Raw genomic sequence first — 19,608 nt, 5'->3', positions numbered from 1 at the left:
TGAAAGTTGCAGGGAGGGGGCCCGTGGCTCTCTATGGGAGAGCTGCTCTAGCTTTGGCTCTCAGCCTCCCCTGGCTGAACCTCAGTGGGAGCTGAGCAGGTTTGCCGCGGCCTTGGATGTCCTTCCTTCCACCCCAGATCTTGCCTCGGGGCTCTCCTGCAGCTTCCTGCCCTCTGCTGCTGGACTAGGAGGCCTCCAGCACCCTCCCTGACACGTTCCTCCAGGAGAGGACTCAGCCGTCTCCTGAGCCTCCAGCGCCCTCCACCTCCACCATTCTCAGACGCTTCCCTGGGGAGACACAACCTGTCAGGACTGCACAGCTGCTGAGATGAGGATCCCCTTGGTGTTCCAATTTAGGAGTAAATAAGGCTTCGCCCCCTCAGGGGTTGGTTTCACATTAAAGAGGAGTCCCAAGAACCTTGCACTGGTGGCACTTGGGGGAACCCTTGGCTCCTGGTCTCCCCTGCTTTCTCTGGGCTGTGTAGTGACCTTCCTGTCCCCACCTCCTTTCCACCTATCCTTGAAACTGCAGGCTCCAAGGCCTCCAGCCCGAGCTCAGGGTCAGTGTCTGGCATGCCCTCTGCCCAGCCCTGGTCCCAGCATACCCCCCACCCCAGGTCACATAGGTGCACCCTGTTACCCACCCACCCACGCTCACACACGCATGCAGGCAATCACACACGCTGACACCCACACTCATGCACATGTGTGCACCTGCTCATATGTGCATACACACCCGCTCACATGTGCACACACACCCACACTCACACACATCCGCCACTCACAGATGGACTTACACACACATCACAAACTCCTGGCAATGTCCATTGTTTTGATGGAAGGAGAGACAGGTTTTTGGAAATTTCCTAATCTCTCACCCCAAATCTCTCCCTCCATGACCCCGAACAGAAAAAGGAGCCAGCATTTGCCCTGGGTGAGGCAGAATTGAATCTGGGCCATGGTGCCCCACGTCTCTGACTCATTCTCAGACCCATCCAGCCAGTGGAGACCACCCTTTGGTCAGAGACTGGTCAAAGTCCCTCCCCAGCCACCCTGGAACATGCCTTTTAGCAGTGTGGCCATATCCGAGGGGAGCAGACACCTGGGGACTCTAGCAGGGCTCGAAGGCCATTGCCCTCAGAGCAAGTCCCATCCTTTGCTGTCCCCTGTGGTTCATTTTCTTTCTTGGCTCCTTGCTGGCTGTGTGAAATTCCTTTCTCTTCTAAACTAATAAAAATCCTACATTTTCTTTAACACCTCGTCCGAGACTCTCCTCTGTTGAAAAGACTCCCTGGCGTCCTGGTTGGGTCTCTGCCTCAATCCCCCTGTACCAGCTGCACCTGTGTGAGGAAGACCCTGTCTGGAAGGAGGTTTCTGGTCACCTGAAGATGGTTTCTCCAAGCTCGGGAGAATGGACGTTGCCTCATCCCCTGGTCACAGGTTCCACACTGCTTAAAGCTGTGGTGGATGCGCTGGGGGGATCTGGAATTTTGCCTCTTACAGAAGGTGAGGGGAGACAGCCACGCCCTGCACTTGGTCCCTGCCCCGCCATGCACCCCGGTTCTGGTGACCTCTTTGAGTGCAGGCAGTAGTGGTGAACAAAGCCTGCTGGGCCTTGACCCTTTTTGTTTTCTCTTTTAAGAGAGTGGGTCTCACTCTGTTGCCCTGACTGGAGTGCAGTGGTGCGATCATGGCTCACTGCAGCCTCCACCGCCTAGGCACAAGAGATCCTCCCCACTCAGCCTCCTGAATAGCTGGGACTGCAGATGTGTGCCACCATGGCTAATTTTTTGAAATTTTTAAAGAAATGGGTCTTATTATGTTGTCCAGGCTGGTCTTGAGCTTCTGGCCTCTACTGATTCTCCTGCCTTGGCCTCCTGACTCACTGGGATTATAGACGTGAGTCACCGTGCCGGGCAACACTTTTTAAATAGATACAGTCTAGGTAGAAGAATCAAGAGGAATGCTGGCTGGGTTGGTCCTGTTTCCACCTCCCTGTAATAAAGGAGAGCTGCCAAGCTGGGAGCTCAGAAGAAGGTGGGAGGAAGAGGGGAAGAACTCCAGGACAGCAATAAGGAGCCTGAAGAAGGGGTCTTGGAACATAGACCATCTTTTTAAGACATTTTGAAATTTGTAAGTAATTTCAAGTTTATGAAAAGTTGTAAAAGTAAAAAAATAGTACAGAGAATATCCTTATAGCCTTTACCAAGATGTACCTGTTGCTAACATTTTACTCTGTTTGCTTTGTTGTCCCCTGTTCTATATGAACACACATGGGTATGTATGTACGTATGTATGTGTGTGTATGTACCTGTGTGTATGTATGCATGTATGTGTTCGTCTGTCTGTATGTGTATACAGACAATTATTTTTCCTGAACCACTTGAAGGTAAGTTACACTCATCATGAGCTTTATCCTAAATTCTTTAATGAATATTTCCCAGGAATAGGGATATTTTCTTACATTACCACGGTATAGTCATCAACTTCACAGGTTTACATTGAGACAGGACTTTCATCGAACCCACCACCCACACTGCAATCTTATTTGTTGACCCCATCATGTCCTTGGCACTATATGTGCCTGCAGTACAGGATTCTGCGTAGGCTTGAATATTGCGTTCATTCACCGTGGCTCTTTAGCCTTCTGTAATCTGGAACATTTCCTCCGCCTTTCTTTGTCTTTAACGACATTGAAAAGTCAAGGGACTTTTGTGAGGGGCCATGGGCAGAAGTGGTTTTGCCTACTGACTAAGAATACAGATGCTGGCACCCGGCTGCCTGGGCTCAGTCCCATGCTGCCATTTATCAGCCTGGTAAGTGTAGGCGAGTTGCTTAACCCTTCTGTGCCTCAGTTTGATCCTTCATGAATCCAGTGAACAGTTAGCCTGTCATGTGGGGCTGTTAGGAGGCTTGGCGCACAGTAAAAACAGGGCAGCCATTCGCTTATTGTTATGGTGGCAAGTCTTTTCTTGAAGAGGTTCCCAGTGCATCAAGCCTCACAGGGGTGCCTTAGCATTGGCTCAGGGATCAGGATCAAGTGGGGACTGTGGCAGCCTTCAGTCCTCCCTGACTGTACATGTGGTTAGCCTAAGGACTCTGTGGTCTGGACAAGCAGCCATATCCTAAGATGGTAGCAGAGACCACACCAAAGATGGTAGCAGAGACCATGCCAGCCAAAGACTCAACAGGGATGCGGCTACCTCAACAGACAGCAATGTGTGGACCTAGGACCCTCCAGGAAGTGAAGCCCTTCCCAATTACCAGCGTGGCTGGGGGTAAGTCCCACGTTGTTGAGTCAGCCCCAGAAGAGGTACCTGGAGAAGGGACCGAGAAGCCACTGAAGTGATGAATCATACCTGAACGTTGCTGGATGGCTTCGCCGCCCTCAGGTGCAGAGACTTCAAGATAGAGCCTAAGTTCAGCTATAGGAAAGGCAGGTTTTGTACAGCTGCCATGATGCCTCCCAGTGGAAGGGCTGAGCAACTCCTAGAGACTTCTCCTAACCAGATATTACGCCTCCTTCTCTTTTCTGACCTAGACAGAAACCAGGCAATGTGGAAAAGGGGCTTAAAGGGCTCCCATGAGATGAGCAGAGCGCATGGAGTAATGGGTGGAAGGGACTCCAGACAGCCTCCTGATTTCTGAAGCTCAGTTCTCGTCTGACACCTTCCGTGAAAGCTGCTGTATATAGCCTGCTAACCATCGGTCCGTCTATCCATGAATCTACCCACCCAACTGTCTGTCTGTCCATTCACTGATTCGTGCATCCACCCATCTCTCCATCCATCCTCCATCCCTCCATCTGATGAGGAAACACATATCCTACAGCCTCCATATCCTTGCCTCACCATCCTATTGCAGTCATGGGGGGCTTGACCACAGGGATATGTTCTGAAAAACGTGTCGTTAGTCGATTTCACCATTGTGCGATGTCATAGAGTGCACTTACACAAACCTAGGTGGTACAGCCTACTACACACCTCGGCGGCAGGGTACAGCCTATTTCTCCTAGCCAGCATCACCACAGATATGTGAGTGATACTTTGCATTATGATGGCGATGAGGTCACTAGGCCATAGGAGTTGTTCAGTTCCTTGTCATCTTATGGGACTAAGTGGCATATGAAGTCTGTTGCTGGGCAAAAGAGCGCTCTGCAGTGCACAGCTGTGCTTGCTCATCTGGCTTTGTCAAGGAAGGAGCTATTCCATAGATATGTTTTTCTGTTGTTGTTCCAGATAACTTTTATGTTTTTCAGAGTGCCACCTTCATTTAGTTTAGTCATTTTGGAGAGAAAGTACTGAAACTGACTGTAAACTTGTCTTTTGTTTTTTGAGACGGAGTCTTGCTTTGTCGCCCAGGCTGGAGTGCAGTGGCATGGTCTTGGATCACTGCAAGCTCTGCTTCCTGGGTTCAAGCGATTCTCCCACCTCAGCCTCCTGAGTAGCTGGGATTACAGGCATGTGCCACCGTGGCTGGCTAATCTTTGTACTTTTAGTAGAGATGGGGTTTCACTGTGCTGGCCAGGCTGGTCTCAAACTCCTGACCTAGTAATCCGCCTGCCTTGGCCTCCCAAAGTGCTGGGATTACAGGTGTGAGCCACTGTGCCCAGACCTTTTCTTCCTTCCTTCCTTCCTTCCTTCCTTCCTTCCTTCCTTCCTTCCTTCCTTCCTTCCTTCCTTCCTTCCTCCCTTTCCTCTTTTCTTTTCTTTCTCTCTCTCTTCTGCCTTGCCTCGCCTCTCCTCTCCTCTCCTCTCCTCTCCTCTCCTCTCCTCTCCTCTCCTCTGCTCTCCTCTCCTCTCCTTTCCTTTCCTTTCTCCCCCCTCCTCTTTTTTTTTGATGGAATCTCACTCTGTTGCCCAGGCTGGAGTGCAGCAATCTTGGCTCACTACAACCTCCGACCCCCGGGTTCAAGCAATTCTCCTGCCTCAGCCTCCTGAGAGACTGGGATTACAGGCGTCTGCCACCGCGCCTGGCTAAATTTTTTTTTTTTTTTTCATATTTTTAGTAGAGACGGGTTTTCACCATCTTGGCCAAGCTGGTCTTGATCTCCTAATCACATATCCACCTGCCTTGGCCTCCCAAAGTGCTGGGATTACAGGCGTGAGCTACCGTGCCCTGGCTTGCCTTTCTTTTTAAAAGAGGGCCTGTCACTTCAGTTAAGTCTTTCTGGATGATCCAGGTCACCAGCTCCAAACGGAAGTCATGTGCTTCCTTGTGGAGCCAGTGGCACAGGCCTTCAGGGAGTATTTAGAACTCGACACTAAATGGCCCCAGTGGCTCTGCTTTTTGACACTTCCTTTTGTACTTCCCCCCACCCCCCATTCTGAGATCCCAGTTATTTTTCCAATTCTTATAGCCTTTGGCATGCTTCTAGCAATGTCTTGCCTAAATGGCCTTGAGCTGGGAAATTTGATAACCAAATGTATTAGAATTGTGCATAAAGCGCGAGTACTGAGTTCTTTCTTTTATCATGAGTATGGTACAGAGCCTCCTGCCTTTGTATCCCGACGTTTGCCTCATTCTGGGTTCTCTGCTACTCTCTAGGCGGTTGAGTCCCATGGATACATAAGCCCTAGGAATGGGGAGGGCGCAGTGGACATGAATTGCTTTTCCCGGATCCTTGCTGCTTTTGCTCTAGAGAAAAGGATGAGATACCAGAGCCTGTCCTGACTGACTCCTCCCTCAAAGGGGCTGGGGGGAGATGGGAGCACAGGGTGGGGCCACCTGCGTCAGTGGTGCCTGAAACTTCTAAGGGAGAGTGGCTGGGCCCCACTGATAGTGTGCAGGAGGCTGAGGAAGGGACCCTTGTCTCCTCCTGACTCTGGGTGACAACGGCCAGTGTGGACCGGGGAGAGCCTGAGGGACTGGACTCCCCTCAAGCCCTGAAGCAGAACTGGCACCAGTGGTGAGATGGGCACCTGGGGTGGGGGCCAGGGGTCTCGGCCCATAAACACCCCACACGCCACAGCAGCACACAGGGACTCCTTTAAATACACAGCAATGGGGACTCCCAAAATGCAGACGAACACTTGCACTCACAAGGGACACACTTCCATAGCTGCAGCAGCCCATCTGGGAACTGACGACACACACTCCGGCGGGAGGTCCCCTTCACTGCCTTCCCTCCACAAAGATCTCTCCGCTTCACCACGGACACAGTGACATGTGCTAGCCAATTGTGACAAACACATCATCTCTGAATGTGGACAGTGGAGTCCCATTTCAGAAGGTGACAACCCTCACAGCAACAACTGCACATACTTTCTTACAGGGTCGGATGCCTGTAACACGCCTGCACGGCGGGACAGCAAACTGCTGATTACCCGCACGCACTCAGATGCACGCTTGCACACATGCTCACGCGCTTCCATGCACACTCGCACTTGCCTTCGGACACACATGGGTCCAGGCAGGGCCCCGGCTTGGCCTGACCCACTTCCTCCATCCTTTCTGCAGCTGCAGGGAGCGCTGTGCCCTCCTCTGCTGGGTTTCCACCCACTCCGTCCTTGAGTCTTGGATTCTGAGGGGCTGGGGGGCTGATGCCAACATCCTCCTATCTCTCCCTAGGATTTTTGTCAACCGCAGCCTGGCACTGGGGAAGATCCGTTGCTTTGGCTTCGACATGGACTACATTCTGCCTGGTAGAGAGGGCTGGAACAGAGTGTATTGGGAGTGGAGGGAGCAGGGGTTGGGCGGCCAGGCACCAACCCAGCCAGGCCTGACTCTGTCCGGGCCTCTGCAGCCTACAAGTCCCCAGCCTATGAGGCCCTGGCCTTCCAGCTGCTGCCGGAGCTCCTAGTGTGCATCGGATACCCACATGAGATCCTGCGCTACACCTACGACCCCACCTTCCCCACAAGGTGTGTGACTCAGGACAGGCGGGAGGCCACCCGGCCTTGGTACTCCCACCCACAGTCCTCTCGACCCCCGTCCCCAGGGGGCTGTTGTTCAGTGCGCTCTATGGGAACCTGCTGAAGGTGAATGCCCACGGGAATGTGCTGCTGGGTCCCCATGGCTTCACCTTTCTCTCAGAGTAAGGGACAAAGGGTGCCGGGAGGGTGGCAGGCCAGGAGGGGAGGACTGCCCACCGTGGGGGAGGACAGAGGGAGGGAGGGAGGAAGGACACAGGCCCACAGGGGAGGCTCAGCACAGAAGGGATGAGTGGGGGTTGGAAGGGATGGCCAGAGCCTGGACAGGCCTCCAGGAGGCACTGGGGAGGGGGCACTGGCTGCCCCCAGCCTACCTCCTTCTCAGGGCAGAGATCTGAAGCTTCTACCCCAACAAGTTCATTCAGAGGGATGACCTGCAGCGCTTCCACATCCTCAACACGCTCTTCAACCTGCCTGGTGGGTGGAGGGTTGGGGGCACAGGAGGTGGTCCCGAGGTCTGGAGCTGAGGGTTCCAGGTCTGGCCTGGTGGGGAACTGCCTGGCTCCCTGGCCTGACAACTGATCGGCCTGTCTGCCCCAGAAACCTACCTCTATGCCTGCCTGGTGGACTTCTTCTCCGGCTGCTCCCGTTACACCAAGTGCATCTCATGCCCTGTCCAGCCCTGGGGTGACCAGTAGGACACAGTCACTGCTCAGGGACCAAATCCCAAAGTGGGGGCCCCCCAAGGGTTCCCCGAGGGACTGGAAGGGCTCCAGAAGGCTCAGTGGGAAGGCCTTTACTGCAAGGTGGCCCCCAACCCTGTCACCAGTGCTGCCCCCAAGGGGTGACCCTTAGCCCGGGGTGATGCCCCACCCAGGATGACTGGGACATAAGCCCAGTGAAGGCCTCCGTGTGGCTGGTGGGGCCACTCTAGTGTGGGACTCAGGGTTGGAGGTCACGTCAGGTCCCCTTATTGACCTCCCTTGTCCCCTCTTGGCCTGCCCCAGCTGTGACACCGGTTATCAGCATGGGAACCTCTTCATGTCCTTCCGAAGCCTCTTCCAGGATGTGACTGACGCCATGAATAATGTTCACCAGTCGGTGAGTGAGTGGTCCAGGACCCCCGGACCCCTGACCTGTCTGCTCTTGGTTCTCCTGGGCAGCCTTCGGGCCTCCAGTCCCCGTAGACTTTCCATCCTCTTCCTACTGTGGACTGAGGCCTGGTCTGGGCTTCCCAGAGCCACCCACTCTCCTCATCTTGGACACAGACATGTGGGTGCGTACACAAACACACACACACACACAAACACACACACACACACAAACACACACACACACAAACACACACACACAAACACACACACACACACACACACGGCCCTTTGCTCCCTCCTGCAGGGCTGTCTCAAGGAGAAGACCCTGGAGGACTTGGAGAAATATGTGGAGAAGGATGTGAGTGGCCACAGACCCAGGGCCATGGCCATCACCCCTGAAGCAGCAGGGCTGCCCCCTGCAACCCTTCCCTGGCTTTCTTTGAGGTTTAGGCTGAGCTCTGCTCCCCGGGTGCTGGGGGTCGTTTTATGGGACCTGGTGCCTACCTGCCTGGGCTGGGGTGGGCTCCCAGAAGGCTGAGACCTGAGGAGGGGATCCCAGGGTGGCTCTGGGAGTCCCACCCCTGCAAGTTCCTCTCTCTCTGCTCCAGCCACGCCTCCCCATCCTGCTGGGGAAGATGAAGGAGGTTGGGAAAGTGTTTCTGGCCACCAACAGCAGCTACAACTACACCGATTGAGTGTGTGTATGGAGGGGTGGGCCCTCCACCTCCTTCCTGGCCCCAGGAGACACGGAGACATTGCAAGCAACGGGGCGGGGGGGGCGGGGGCGGGGGGCAAAGACCCTCCTACCCCCACCACTGGGCTGGTCTCCTGGGCTCCACTTCTTGGCCTTTCAAGGCCTCAGGGGAATGGGCAACTTTCTCACCATCTTGCTCCTGTGGCCACCAGTGTGCCAGGGGGATGGTGGGTGAGGGCAGAGGCAGGCGGTGACCCAAGTTTGGTGCCTTGACCCTGCCTTGTCCTTGCCAGGCCATCATGACCTACCTGTTCAGCATCAGTGAGGTGAGTGTTGGAGTGTTGCGCGCATGGCTGGGGTGGGCTGTGCAAAGGGCCAGGGCGCCAGGGAAAGAAGTGGGTCTCTCCCACGTCCAGCCTCCCTTTGAGGAAGACCTGAGTGTGTGAGTGGTCATTTCTCATGAGTGGAAGCTCCCCAGTGGGTAGGAGGCTGGTGACCTCAGCCAGGCCATGGGAGGAGCCTTTGCGGGGGATAGGAGGCAGTCAGCTCTGTGGGGAGGGGCGGCGGAAAGGGGGTGAGATGAGGGCATGGCAGGTCAAAGGGAGGGGTGCTGGGAGTGACAGGGCCTAGTCACGGGGAATGACCAGGTGTCACTGGGCAGGCATCAGGGCCCTAGGTAGCCATGCTGGTGCCACCTGTCACTGGGTCTCTGTGCTGTGAGGAGATCTGGAGGCTGGCCTGAGGGCGCACATGATGTTCGACACCTACCTCTACAATTCCTTTTGAGCACTTTCTACTGCCCAGCTTGGCTGGGGACGCTGGGCAGCGAGACCTGGTTCCCAGGGGCTGGAGAGGTCTCATCCAGCTGGGAGGTTGGCGGGGAGAGGGCAGACTGTGGTGGGTGACCGGCTGTGGCAAGGTCAGATTTACCAGGCTGTGCGTGTGCGGCCCGTGTGCACCCCCAACAGGCTGAAGCCTTGGTCAGGCCCTGGAGGTCCTACTTCCACCTGATAGTGGTGGACACGCAGAAGCCCCGCCTCTTTGCAGAGGGCGTGGTCCTGAGGCAGGTCAACACGGTAATGGCAGGTGCAGAGGTCAGTCGACCTGCATCCATGGACCATGGTTAGAGAGGGCAGCCTGCCTGCCCCTTAGACTTGACCTGCCTTGGTGGCTGGCAGCTTTGCTGGCCTGTCTGTCCCTGGAGGCAGGGAACCTGAGGCCTCCTTCAGCGCCCTCTGCTGCCTCCTTCCTCCCACACCCCCATGATTACCTCTGCCACTCCCAGCTCCCTGAGACCTTCCCTAGCTAGAGACCAAAGATGTGGTTCTTCTGGCTCCAGGGCATCCCTCTGCCCCTCCAGGACTCAGGAAAGCTCCGCGTGGGCACCTACACAGGGCCGCACCAGCACTGTGCTGTCTACTCTGGAGGTACCAGCTCCCACCATGCCCCGTCACTCCTTGGGAACCCTCCCTCCCTCAACTAAGAACCCAGGCCCCTCACCTGACCCAAGTCACCTGCCCCAAGGCAGGAAGGGCAAACGGGTGTCTGTCCTCCCTTGGTGGGGCAGGCTCATCGGACATGGTGTGCGAGCTGCTTGGGGTTTGGGGGAAGGACATCCTGTATATTGGGGACCACATTTTTGGGGACATTCTGAAGTCCAAGAAGCGGCAGGGCTGGCGGACCTGCCTGGTGGTTCCTGAGCTGTCCTGGGAGCTGGACATCTGGGCCCGGGAGAAGGGCGAGCTGTTGGTGTCGGGAACAGTCAGAGGGGTACTGGCCACCTGTGCAGAGGCCCCAGCAGTGCCTTCTCCTTTTTCCCGTGGGAGGTTAGTAGTTGTGACCAGGAATCCTGACCGCTCTGTTGTTTCTGGGGGAGGAAACAGACAAGGAAACGGAGACCCAGGGAGGCTAAGCGGCCTGCCCCAAGTCACACAGCCAGTAGGGGCAAAGCTGAAGGCAGCACCATCCTCCTGCACCTGACCCCACCCTCCCCACCCACGCCGAGGAGGTTCAGTGAGTGGAAGGTACACACCCTCCATCCAGGAATGACTTGAAGTCATCCTCCAGGGCAGGGAGTCGTGTGAGCCCACACAATTTGGGGTTTGTCCTGAGAGCTGAGGCTTTAGGTTTGAGTCATTGCTGTGTGACCTCAGGAAGGTCACCTGACTCCCTCACCTGTCCCATGGGGCCTACGGGGCCTAGGCTGTCCCTGCTTCGGTCTGGGCAGAGTCTCACCTGACGTAAGGGGCCAGGGGTGTTATGTACACAGTTGGGGGAGTGCAAGTCCTCGGCTGGGCCACGGCAGACACAGGCAGGCAAGGCCAGGGCGTGACACGGGCTGTCACTCACCCCCGCTGACCCCTGGAGGCTTTTCAGAGGGGTTGGAGGAGCTGAAGAGGCTGGACATGCACCTGGCAGACCTATACCAGTGAGACCCTGGCCTTTCTGGGGGTGGGATGGGGCGGGGAGAGGAATGGAGGGGCAGTGGCTCACATCCCTTCCTGGCAGCGAGGTCCTGGCCAAGGTTGTCAGAACAACAAGATGCGTTTCAGGCTAAGCTTCCTTAGCAAACTGGATGTGGGGACCCCTCTCACCCCCTTGGGACTGCTCACACTCTGTGACCGCTAGGCCCTTCTTCCGAACCCGTCCAGCACTCAGGGACTTGCCCTCGCTCGTGTGCACACACCCAGCCCGGCACCCCCAATGGATGCCTGCACGGTGTCCCGCCACCCTACCCCTGCTGGGGTCTAAGAAGACTGTCCTGGCACTCGGAGGTTCTGTGTCTCCCCTGGGTCAACTGGCTATTTTTGTACCAGGCACATGCATGGGAGCAGTTGTGAGCTGCAAGTCATCAACTTTACCAAGAGAGAGATCCAGGTGAGAGCTGGTGGTGAGGGAGGAAAGGACAGGCCCAGTGGGGGTGGAGCCGGGTTCGCTTCCCGATTGCTTGCCTGCTGGCTTTGTCCTTGGTGCCAAAGGCCCAGTTACCCGATTCTGATTCTCCTCAACCTCACCTGGGCTCCACCTGCCTTGTCAGCCAGCGCCCTCTGCTGGCCAACATTCCAAAGGGCAGTCCCGCAGTCCTCACCTATCACCCTGCCTAGGAAATGCCTGTGTGCTGGCTGGGCCCTTATTGACCCACTAGCCAGTTCTGATAGGAAATGTGATTTAGGGCCAGTGAGCCCAGGGTCCTGGGGAAAGAGAAGAAAAGACAGTGTTCCCTCGTGGCATTACTGACCGGCCACCACAAAGCTGGAGGTGCCCATGGGCCGGCCAGATGGATGGAATCAGGTCACTCGGTCATCCCAAGCGCAGCTGGGGCCGATCACAAAGGGTCTTTGCAGAGCCTTTTACAAAGCACAGTCGTTTGATCTTCCCCACAGCCTTAAGAGGTAGACGGAGCTGGGATTGTCACCTTTATTTTACAGATGAGGAAACTGAGGCTCAGAGAGGGGTCACCCTGGGAGTAAATGTTGGGACCATTCTCTAGGCTCTAAAAGCAGACAAGGAAACAGGGCCTGGTGGCGGGGTGGGGCCTGCCAGGAGAGTAGGGGCAGGGCTGGGGGTGTCGCCATTGCCAAGTCCTCTGTTGGACTCAGAAGGTAAATTAAGCTATGGGTTTAGTCCTGGGTGGTCCATCTCCAGGGCCAGGCAGGTAACTGTGATGGAAAGCCGGAGTGGGGCCTGTGGCAAAGTGGGGAGCTGCCCCACCTCCAAAAGCCACGTGTGTAGCCTGTGGGTCTACAACATGCTGCTCCTTCCCTACAGAGGGGAATAGGCCTCAATGTCCCCCGGTGAGAGGCCCAGAGAGGCCAGGGTTGCCCAGAAAGGGAGTAGGCAAGGGCAGGCCTAGGTGGGCTGGGATTTCAATTCAGTGTGTTGCCCCTCTGGCCAGAGGGTCACCCGGGAGCTGGACCTCTGCTACAGCACCATGGGCAGCCTGTTCCGGTGCGGTTTCCGCCAGACACTCTTTTCCAGCCGGCTGATGCGCTACGCTGACCTCTACACTGCCACCTGCCTCAACTTCCTGTACTACCCGCTCAGCTCACTGTTTCGGGCGGCCCCGGAGTTGGTGGGTCCCTGTGGAGTCTCCACAGCTGTCCCTGAACGTCTGTCCTAGAAGGATCCACTGGTCCCCAGCCTTGCTAGGAGCTTGCAAGGTCACCAGCCTCAATCTCCCACCTTCAGACTCAGTGGGGTCACAGCCTTGCAGGTAATTGTCCATGTCTTAACAGACGCATGGGAAGAGTTAGGTTTATACAGATAAGATGCCTCAGCAGGGATAGTCTTCCTCGTGCCCAACCTTAACTTCTGCTTTTGATTGAGATGACACTATCTCATCATTTCCTTGGTAGAAAGGATATCAGTTGCAAGGAGGAAGGCACAGTACTCCTATCCTCAGTAAACATACAGTGGCTTCCAAGGGGGGTGGAGGAGGCAGCCGATGATACAGTAAACACTCTGGTTGGTTTTCCTCTGGGAGACTGGAGGATGCTTCTGGGTTAAGAACAGGGTGGTAGAGACGGCTATGATGGCACTGGGCAAGGGTTAGCAGGAGTCATGAGACTGGCCAGCACAGGGCTTCCCTGGAACCTGCACGTGTCAGTCCTCCCAAGTTGGTATCATCATTTCCATTTGATAAGATGTACAGCCTGCAGTTTAGGATCTGGACTTGAAGCTAGACCTTTGAGGCTCCCTGCCGCCTGCTTTCCCTGCTGCCCTTGGTTGCCCTCCAGATGTTTGAGACGGGAAAAACCATTTATTGAGTGTCTGCTGTGCTTCCTGCACTGGGCTGGGTGCTTTTCATCGATTCTGCTTAATACTCAATATAACTCAGCAAAGTAGGTTTTATCTTCCTCATTTTATCATTGACGAGGAAGCACAGAGAACCTAAGTGACTTGCTGTCACAAAGCTAGTGGACCACACAGCTGGGACGTGAGCCTGTCAAGCTCCAAGGGTCACACTCTGTCCCCTGCACTGTGCTGCCACACGCTTGGGGGAACTGCTTTCACCGGGCGGCCTCATCTCATCTCTGGGCTCTTAGCTGGACTGGAGAGCTCCTGTGGGCAAAGCTGGGGGTCCAGGCACAGCCATCTGTGCTCGTAGATATTATTGTTAAAGTAGAGACCAGACAGGTGAAGAACACACTGGCTCCCCCTCCCCAAAAGTGACAAGGCAAAACATTTAAAGAAATTTGACCTTGTCAATCTTCCTGGTTTGGGATTTTTTTTTTTTTTTTTTTTTTTTTTTTTTTTTTTTTGAGACCGAGTCTCGCTCTGTCGCCCAGGCTGGAGTGCAGTTGTACAATCTCTGCTCAATGCAACTTCCACCTCCTGGGTTCAAGCAATTATTGTGCCTCAGCCTCCCAAGTAGCTGGGATTACAGGCGTGCACCACCATGCCCGGCTAATTTTTACATTTTTATAGAGACAAGGTTTCACCATGTTGCCCAGGCTGGTCTTGAACCCCTGGTCTCAAGCAATCCACCTGCCTCGGCCTCCCAAAGTGCTGGGATTACATGCGTGAGCCACCGCGCCTGGCCTTGGCCTGGAATTTTTGAGGAAGTGAAGTCTGGCTACTAGAACCTTCATGCCCCTGCTGACCTTCCGAGGCGCCTTCCTCCGCAGCAACGTTGTTGGGCGGGAAGCTGGCCGCTGTGGGCAGGGGAGCCTGTGCATAGCTGAGGAATCCTGGAAGGCCTGGAGTGCTCCACCTCCACCTGCATTGATCCCTACAGATGCCACATGAGTCAGTTGTGGAGCAAGAACGGGCCAGTCTGGACCCTGCCTCCTGCCTCCTCTCCTGCAGCCAGAGGGTGAGTGGCTGTGGCTGAGGAGCTCTGTGGCCACAGAGGGCTTGGGATCCCATGGGCTAGAGCAGTGGTTCCCAGTGGGGTTGTATCAACCTCAGGGCGCATGAGGCAATTGGTGGGGGGGCTTGTGGGCTTGTTTTCATCTGCAAGCATAGTCATTCTTGATTATTTATGTAAAAATACATATTATTTTATTGTAAAATGCTTTTCTTTTTGTTTCTCCTTTGTTATAGTTAGGGTATTATACTGATATTTTAAATTATATAGATGATAATTGTATCGATGAATTTCAATTCAGGATGGAAAAGTAGAAGTTAAAATATTTGTTTTTAAAATGGGATATTGGAGCCAGGTGTGGTGCTTCACACCTGTAATCCCAGCACTTTGGGAGGCTGAGGCAGGCGGATCGCCTGAGGGGCAGAAGGTCGAGACCAGCCTGGCCAACGTGGTGAAAATCTGTCTCTACTAAAAATACAAAAATTAGCTGGGCATGGTGGTGGGAGTCTGTAGTCCCAGCTACCTGGGAGGCTGAGGCAGGAGAATCACTTGAACCCAGGAGGCGGAGGTTGCAGTGAGCTGAGATTGCACCACTGCACTCCAGCCTGGGCAACAGGACAAGACTGTCTCAAAAAAAAAAGCGGCGTTGGATCCAAAAGGGCGACAGGTTCTGCTCAGCAGTGCTTTGTGCACCATTGGGCCCTGCACCCCTACAGACGGCTGTTGGCCAATCCATACACATCATTCCCTCCAGGGAAGGTTGCAGGCCACGCCCTCTGCCACACCCAGGCTTCCTCCCCAGACACGCTTTGTTAACATCAACGACTAGCAGCTCTAGCTTCAGATCCCTTTGACACTTTATGCGGCCTGACCCGCCTCTGAGTTGAGACAGGAGTGGATGCCTGGGTTCCTCGTTGGGTTCTGTACCCCTAAAACCCTGCATAAAGGTTCCTGTTCCTCCCTTGGCTTTCTGGGGGCTCACATTAAAAAAAGTGCATCCCATAGGTCCCCTTTGGCTGTGTTGTACCAGGCACAGCGTTCATTCTTTCAACCAGTGTTTACTGAGCACCTCCCGTGTGCTGAGCAGTTTAGAAAACAAAGTGTAAGTTACTTCATTCCTGCCCAGGAGAAGCTCAAAACTCATGTGTGTTCACAGGCTTTAATCAGTGGTTGGCAACTATTTTTCTATCCTAGCCCAGCAGAGAGACGGACACACTCCTGTCAGCAACAGTGGCTTGCGGGGGAAGCCTGTGGTTTGATCCTTCTACATCCTCACCCCATCAGGATCCAGCCTAAGGCATTTTGACACATTATCTACCCCTGGTTGGGAGTCACTGTGTGAGCTTGGGAAGAAAATATCCGTAGTCACTTTCTGCGTTTCTTATAAGGGTGAGGGCAAAGAGAGAAACGAGGACCAGGAGAGTTGCATCGAGGCTGACAGGGTCCCAGACATGGGCCAACATCACGGGTCATCTTCTACTTGAGACATTTTTCAGAGAACAGAAGTATAGAAGAAGGAAAAAGCAACTGTATTGAAATCTCCTAAATGTAGCAGATTTGGAGCCTGCAAACACTTCTTTTAGGGAGGAGGGAGTATTGCTTTTAATCTACAAGGCATCCCCGGCAGTCTTTGAGATGTTTGGAAATGTGTGCACAAGTGAAATTATTTTACCTACTTCTCTTGAACGCATGATGTCTCATATCCAATTTTATTTCTAAACATTTCTTTTAAAAAATAGGTATTTCTGTGCACTTCTGATTCTGTTACTAGTAAGAACAATAAAACCTGATTGGATCTATATTGCCTCACTAACTGCTTTTTCTTCTGGGTCACTACGAAAGATGTTAAATGAGAGAGCCCAAATGTCTTTGAGTTTGTATATACGCATTGAAACACATAAAAAGTCATACTCATGATTTTAAAACTTCACTCTCGAGTGTGTTAGAAGCTTCTCTGTGGTATTAAAGCGCTGAAGCATCATTGTTCTGATGTCACTGATTTCAATTTACTCCTACAGTTCACTTTTTGTCTGTTAGCGGTATCATCTGGCATTCTGTGGAGACCTAGGTTGAATCTGTATGTTTGAAATGACAAAGCGAACCCTTGAAGGAACAGGTCTGAGGATACACTTCATTAGCTTCATTTTCTGTGGATAAACAATGACAACACTTGGATGCCTGAGGATAAATAAGGGACAACGGGTCATGGAATCGGAGAGTTTACTTTTTTTTTTTGAGACAGAGTCTCATTTTGTCGCCCAGGCTGGAGTGCAGTGGTGCGATCTCAGCTCCACCTCCTGGGTTCAAACAATTCTTCTGCCTCAGCCTCTGAGTAGTTGGGATTACAGGCACACTCCACCACACCTGGCTAATTTTTGTATTTTTAGTAGAGACGGGGTTTCACCATGTTGGCCAGGCTGGTCTCAAACTCCTGACCTCAAGTGATTCACCTACCTCGGCCTCTCAATGTGTAGGGATTACAGGCGTGAGCCACCTAGTCCGACATCTTTTCTTTTTTTTTAAACATCTTCTTTGCATTTCGGAAGCTTCCAGGTTTGACACTGCTAAGGCCTTTTCTTCCTTTCCCTGGATTGACTTTCAGGTCCCAGAGCCTGGAGGGGCAGGTTCTCCAGGTAGATACCACGTCTCACTGGCCTGTGTCTTTAAACACTTGATTCTTACTCAAGGGCTAGAGGACAGTATTTATCAGAAAAACTGCTCAGACCCTAGAGCCCATACTTTTCCAGAAAGGTCCTGAAATACAGTGTAGTAGCTAATACTACAAAAATCAAATCTTCGAATTCCTACCCAGGGTAGAGAGGACACAGAAAAGGACTGAGGGATAAACAATCTGGCAGAAATGCCTTAGGGGATCCTAGAGAGGGAGAGGAGAGAGGGAGGGGCAGGGGCAGGAGAGAGGTGGCCAAAGGGCCTTTCCTGTGCTTTTCCTATGCCCGGCCCATTCCCTGCCTCTTCTCCCTGTTACATCCGCTCTCCCCTCAGCTAACCTCCCTGACTAGACCAGTTTCTCTTTAGTCCCTCGCTCATAGGCCTCTATTTCTCAGGCCTTGGAGTCTTGCATTTGTGGTTCTTAGATGAACATGTGTCCCCACTGGACTCTCAGCTTCAAAAGGTAATGTCCTTTTGGCTCACCGTTGTGTCTCTGGCATCTACAGTATTTTATTGAATGACACATGTCACCCAGTTTATTATTACTCTTGTAGAACTGCAGGGAAAGGGGCGAGGCAAAGAATATGAGACAAGAGAAGGTGGAGAAAGGACATAAGGCTTTGGATTAGAACGCTGCTTCTAAACTCTCAGGAATGTGTCTCGGTAGGAGGTAGGACAGATACTCCTATTTGGGTAGTTTCTTTTTTTAAAAAACTGATGTCACCTCTGCACTCCTGTTTTATCTATACCTTAGAGACACAAGCACACCATTGCTTCCAAGACTGTGTGCAGACACTGACATTCATCTCCCATTTCTGGAAGAATTTTTAGCTGGGCATGTGGCCATCTGATACACATTTCCCTGCTTCTTTAGATGGGTGGGGACATGTGACCAAGTTCTGGCCCCTAAATTCTGGACAGAAGTAATGGTCCAACTTCCAATCTGTGACCTTAGGAAGGGTGTGTCTTCCGCTTCCTCTCTTCCCCCTTCCAGCTGGCTGGAGAGCGAAGTTGGTTGGGAGCCTTCTTTGGCCACATGGATGAGGCTGCCTCCGAGGGATGGTGGAGTCACAAGCCAGACATAGTCTGGACTTGGCATTAGATTAGCATTGGGCTGTCACTTGGATGGCTGATGTGAGAGAGACGCATTTCCATTTGGGACTAGTGACAGCAGCTGAATTGACATCTCATTCTGGCATCGTCTTGAGCAGTCAGGAAATGAAGAGAACAGAAGCAGCATCTCTGGGGTAGTGAACTAGTGGTAAAAATGTGATCATTTATTTGTAGAATAAATGACAGTACTTTGGCTGTCACAGTGATTCCTGCTTGGTAAACTGGGAACAGTTCAATCATTTATCTTGCTCAGATGTGTTGTTTCCTTATCATCACCCTAGTCCTCATTTCCTTACTTTAAATAGAGATAGGAGTTAAAAGTTCCGGACCTGAAGCCAGACAGCCCTGATTTTGAAATTGCAGGACTGACATTTATTAACTACTCTGTTTCCATAACCATGTCATAAAGCTATTGTAAGGATATAGTGAGAAAACGGACACGGAGCTTGGCCAGAGTAAGCACTAAATAAGGGTTTTCTACGCTATTATGAGAGAGAGAGTGAGAGAGAGAGAGAGTGTGTGTGTGTGTGTGTACATTAATCAGGATTTTTTCTTTAGCAACTAAAGGAAACCTAATGAAATTGGTTTGAGAAGAGACAGAATTTATTGGCTCATATAACTAAAAAGTCCACGGTTAGCCCAGTTCCAGGCATAGCATTAACCAGGGAGTCAAATCAGGCATTGGCCATAGCTTACTCTCTCCAACTCTCAAGTTTATTCCGTGTTGGTACTATTCTCTGGCAGGTTTTGTCCACGAGGTTATAAGATGGCTGTCCCCAAACTCCAGATTTCTATCTTTTCAGCTGCTCTACCAGGAAGTATCTAATGAAAGTCTGGGAAATGATGCCTCACTGGTTGTGAGACACTACCCCATCCTCCAATCAATACCACTGGCCAGGGAAATGCCAAGTTTGGCTTTGCTAGGCCTGGGTCACATGCTTATACTGGGGTTGAGCCCATTCTTCTTAAACCACGTAGATTGTCAGCAGGAAAGAGGTGGTAGTAGGGAAATTGGGGTGCATTTTTTGTGAGACAGTCTTGTTCTGTCGCCTAGGCTGGAATGCAGTGGTGTGATCTTGGCTCACTGCACCCTTTGTTTCCCGGGTTCAAGTGATTCTGCTGCCTCAGCCTCCCAATTAGCTGGGACTACAGGCGTACTCTACCACACCTGGCTAATTTTTGTATTTTTAGTAAAGACAGGGTTTCACTGCGTTGGCCAGGCTGATCTTGAACTCTTGGCCTTAAGTGATCTGCTCACCTCGGTCTCCCAAAGTGCTGGGTGTGAGCCACCGCACCCAGTTTGGGGTGCTTTTATTAGAAGAGGGAGTACATGCCAGCAGGCAAGAACTTTTTTTT

General features: G+C 52.9%; 1 protein-coding gene across 1 annotated transcript; it reads left to right on the top strand.

The window, feature by feature from the left end:
* Positions 1 to 3,130: 3,130 nt before the first annotated feature.
* Positions 3,131 to 17,768, top strand: NT5DC4 (5'-nucleotidase domain containing 4). The gene is given in 18 exon segments (XM_073022718.1): positions 3,131 to 3,278; positions 6,164 to 6,302; positions 6,571 to 6,644; positions 6,746 to 6,863; positions 6,941 to 7,036; positions 7,258 to 7,349; positions 7,473 to 7,530; positions 7,880 to 7,973; positions 8,271 to 8,324; positions 8,575 to 8,661; positions 8,954 to 8,986; positions 9,629 to 9,736; positions 10,021 to 10,087; positions 10,228 to 10,398; positions 11,037 to 11,088; positions 11,477 to 11,537; positions 14,398 to 14,475; positions 17,694 to 17,768. Coding segments are annotated over 18 exon segments (1,605 nt in total).
* The last annotated feature ends 1,840 nt before the right edge of the window (positions 17,769 to 19,608 follow it).

This window comes from Chlorocebus sabaeus, chromosome 14 (assembly GCF_047675955.1).
Source record: "Chlorocebus sabaeus isolate Y175 chromosome 14, mChlSab1.0.hap1, whole genome shotgun sequence".
Classification (NCBI taxonomy): Eukaryota; Metazoa; Chordata; class Mammalia; order Primates; family Cercopithecidae; genus Chlorocebus; species Chlorocebus sabaeus.
This window is presented reverse-complemented; position numbering and strand designations above follow the sequence as displayed.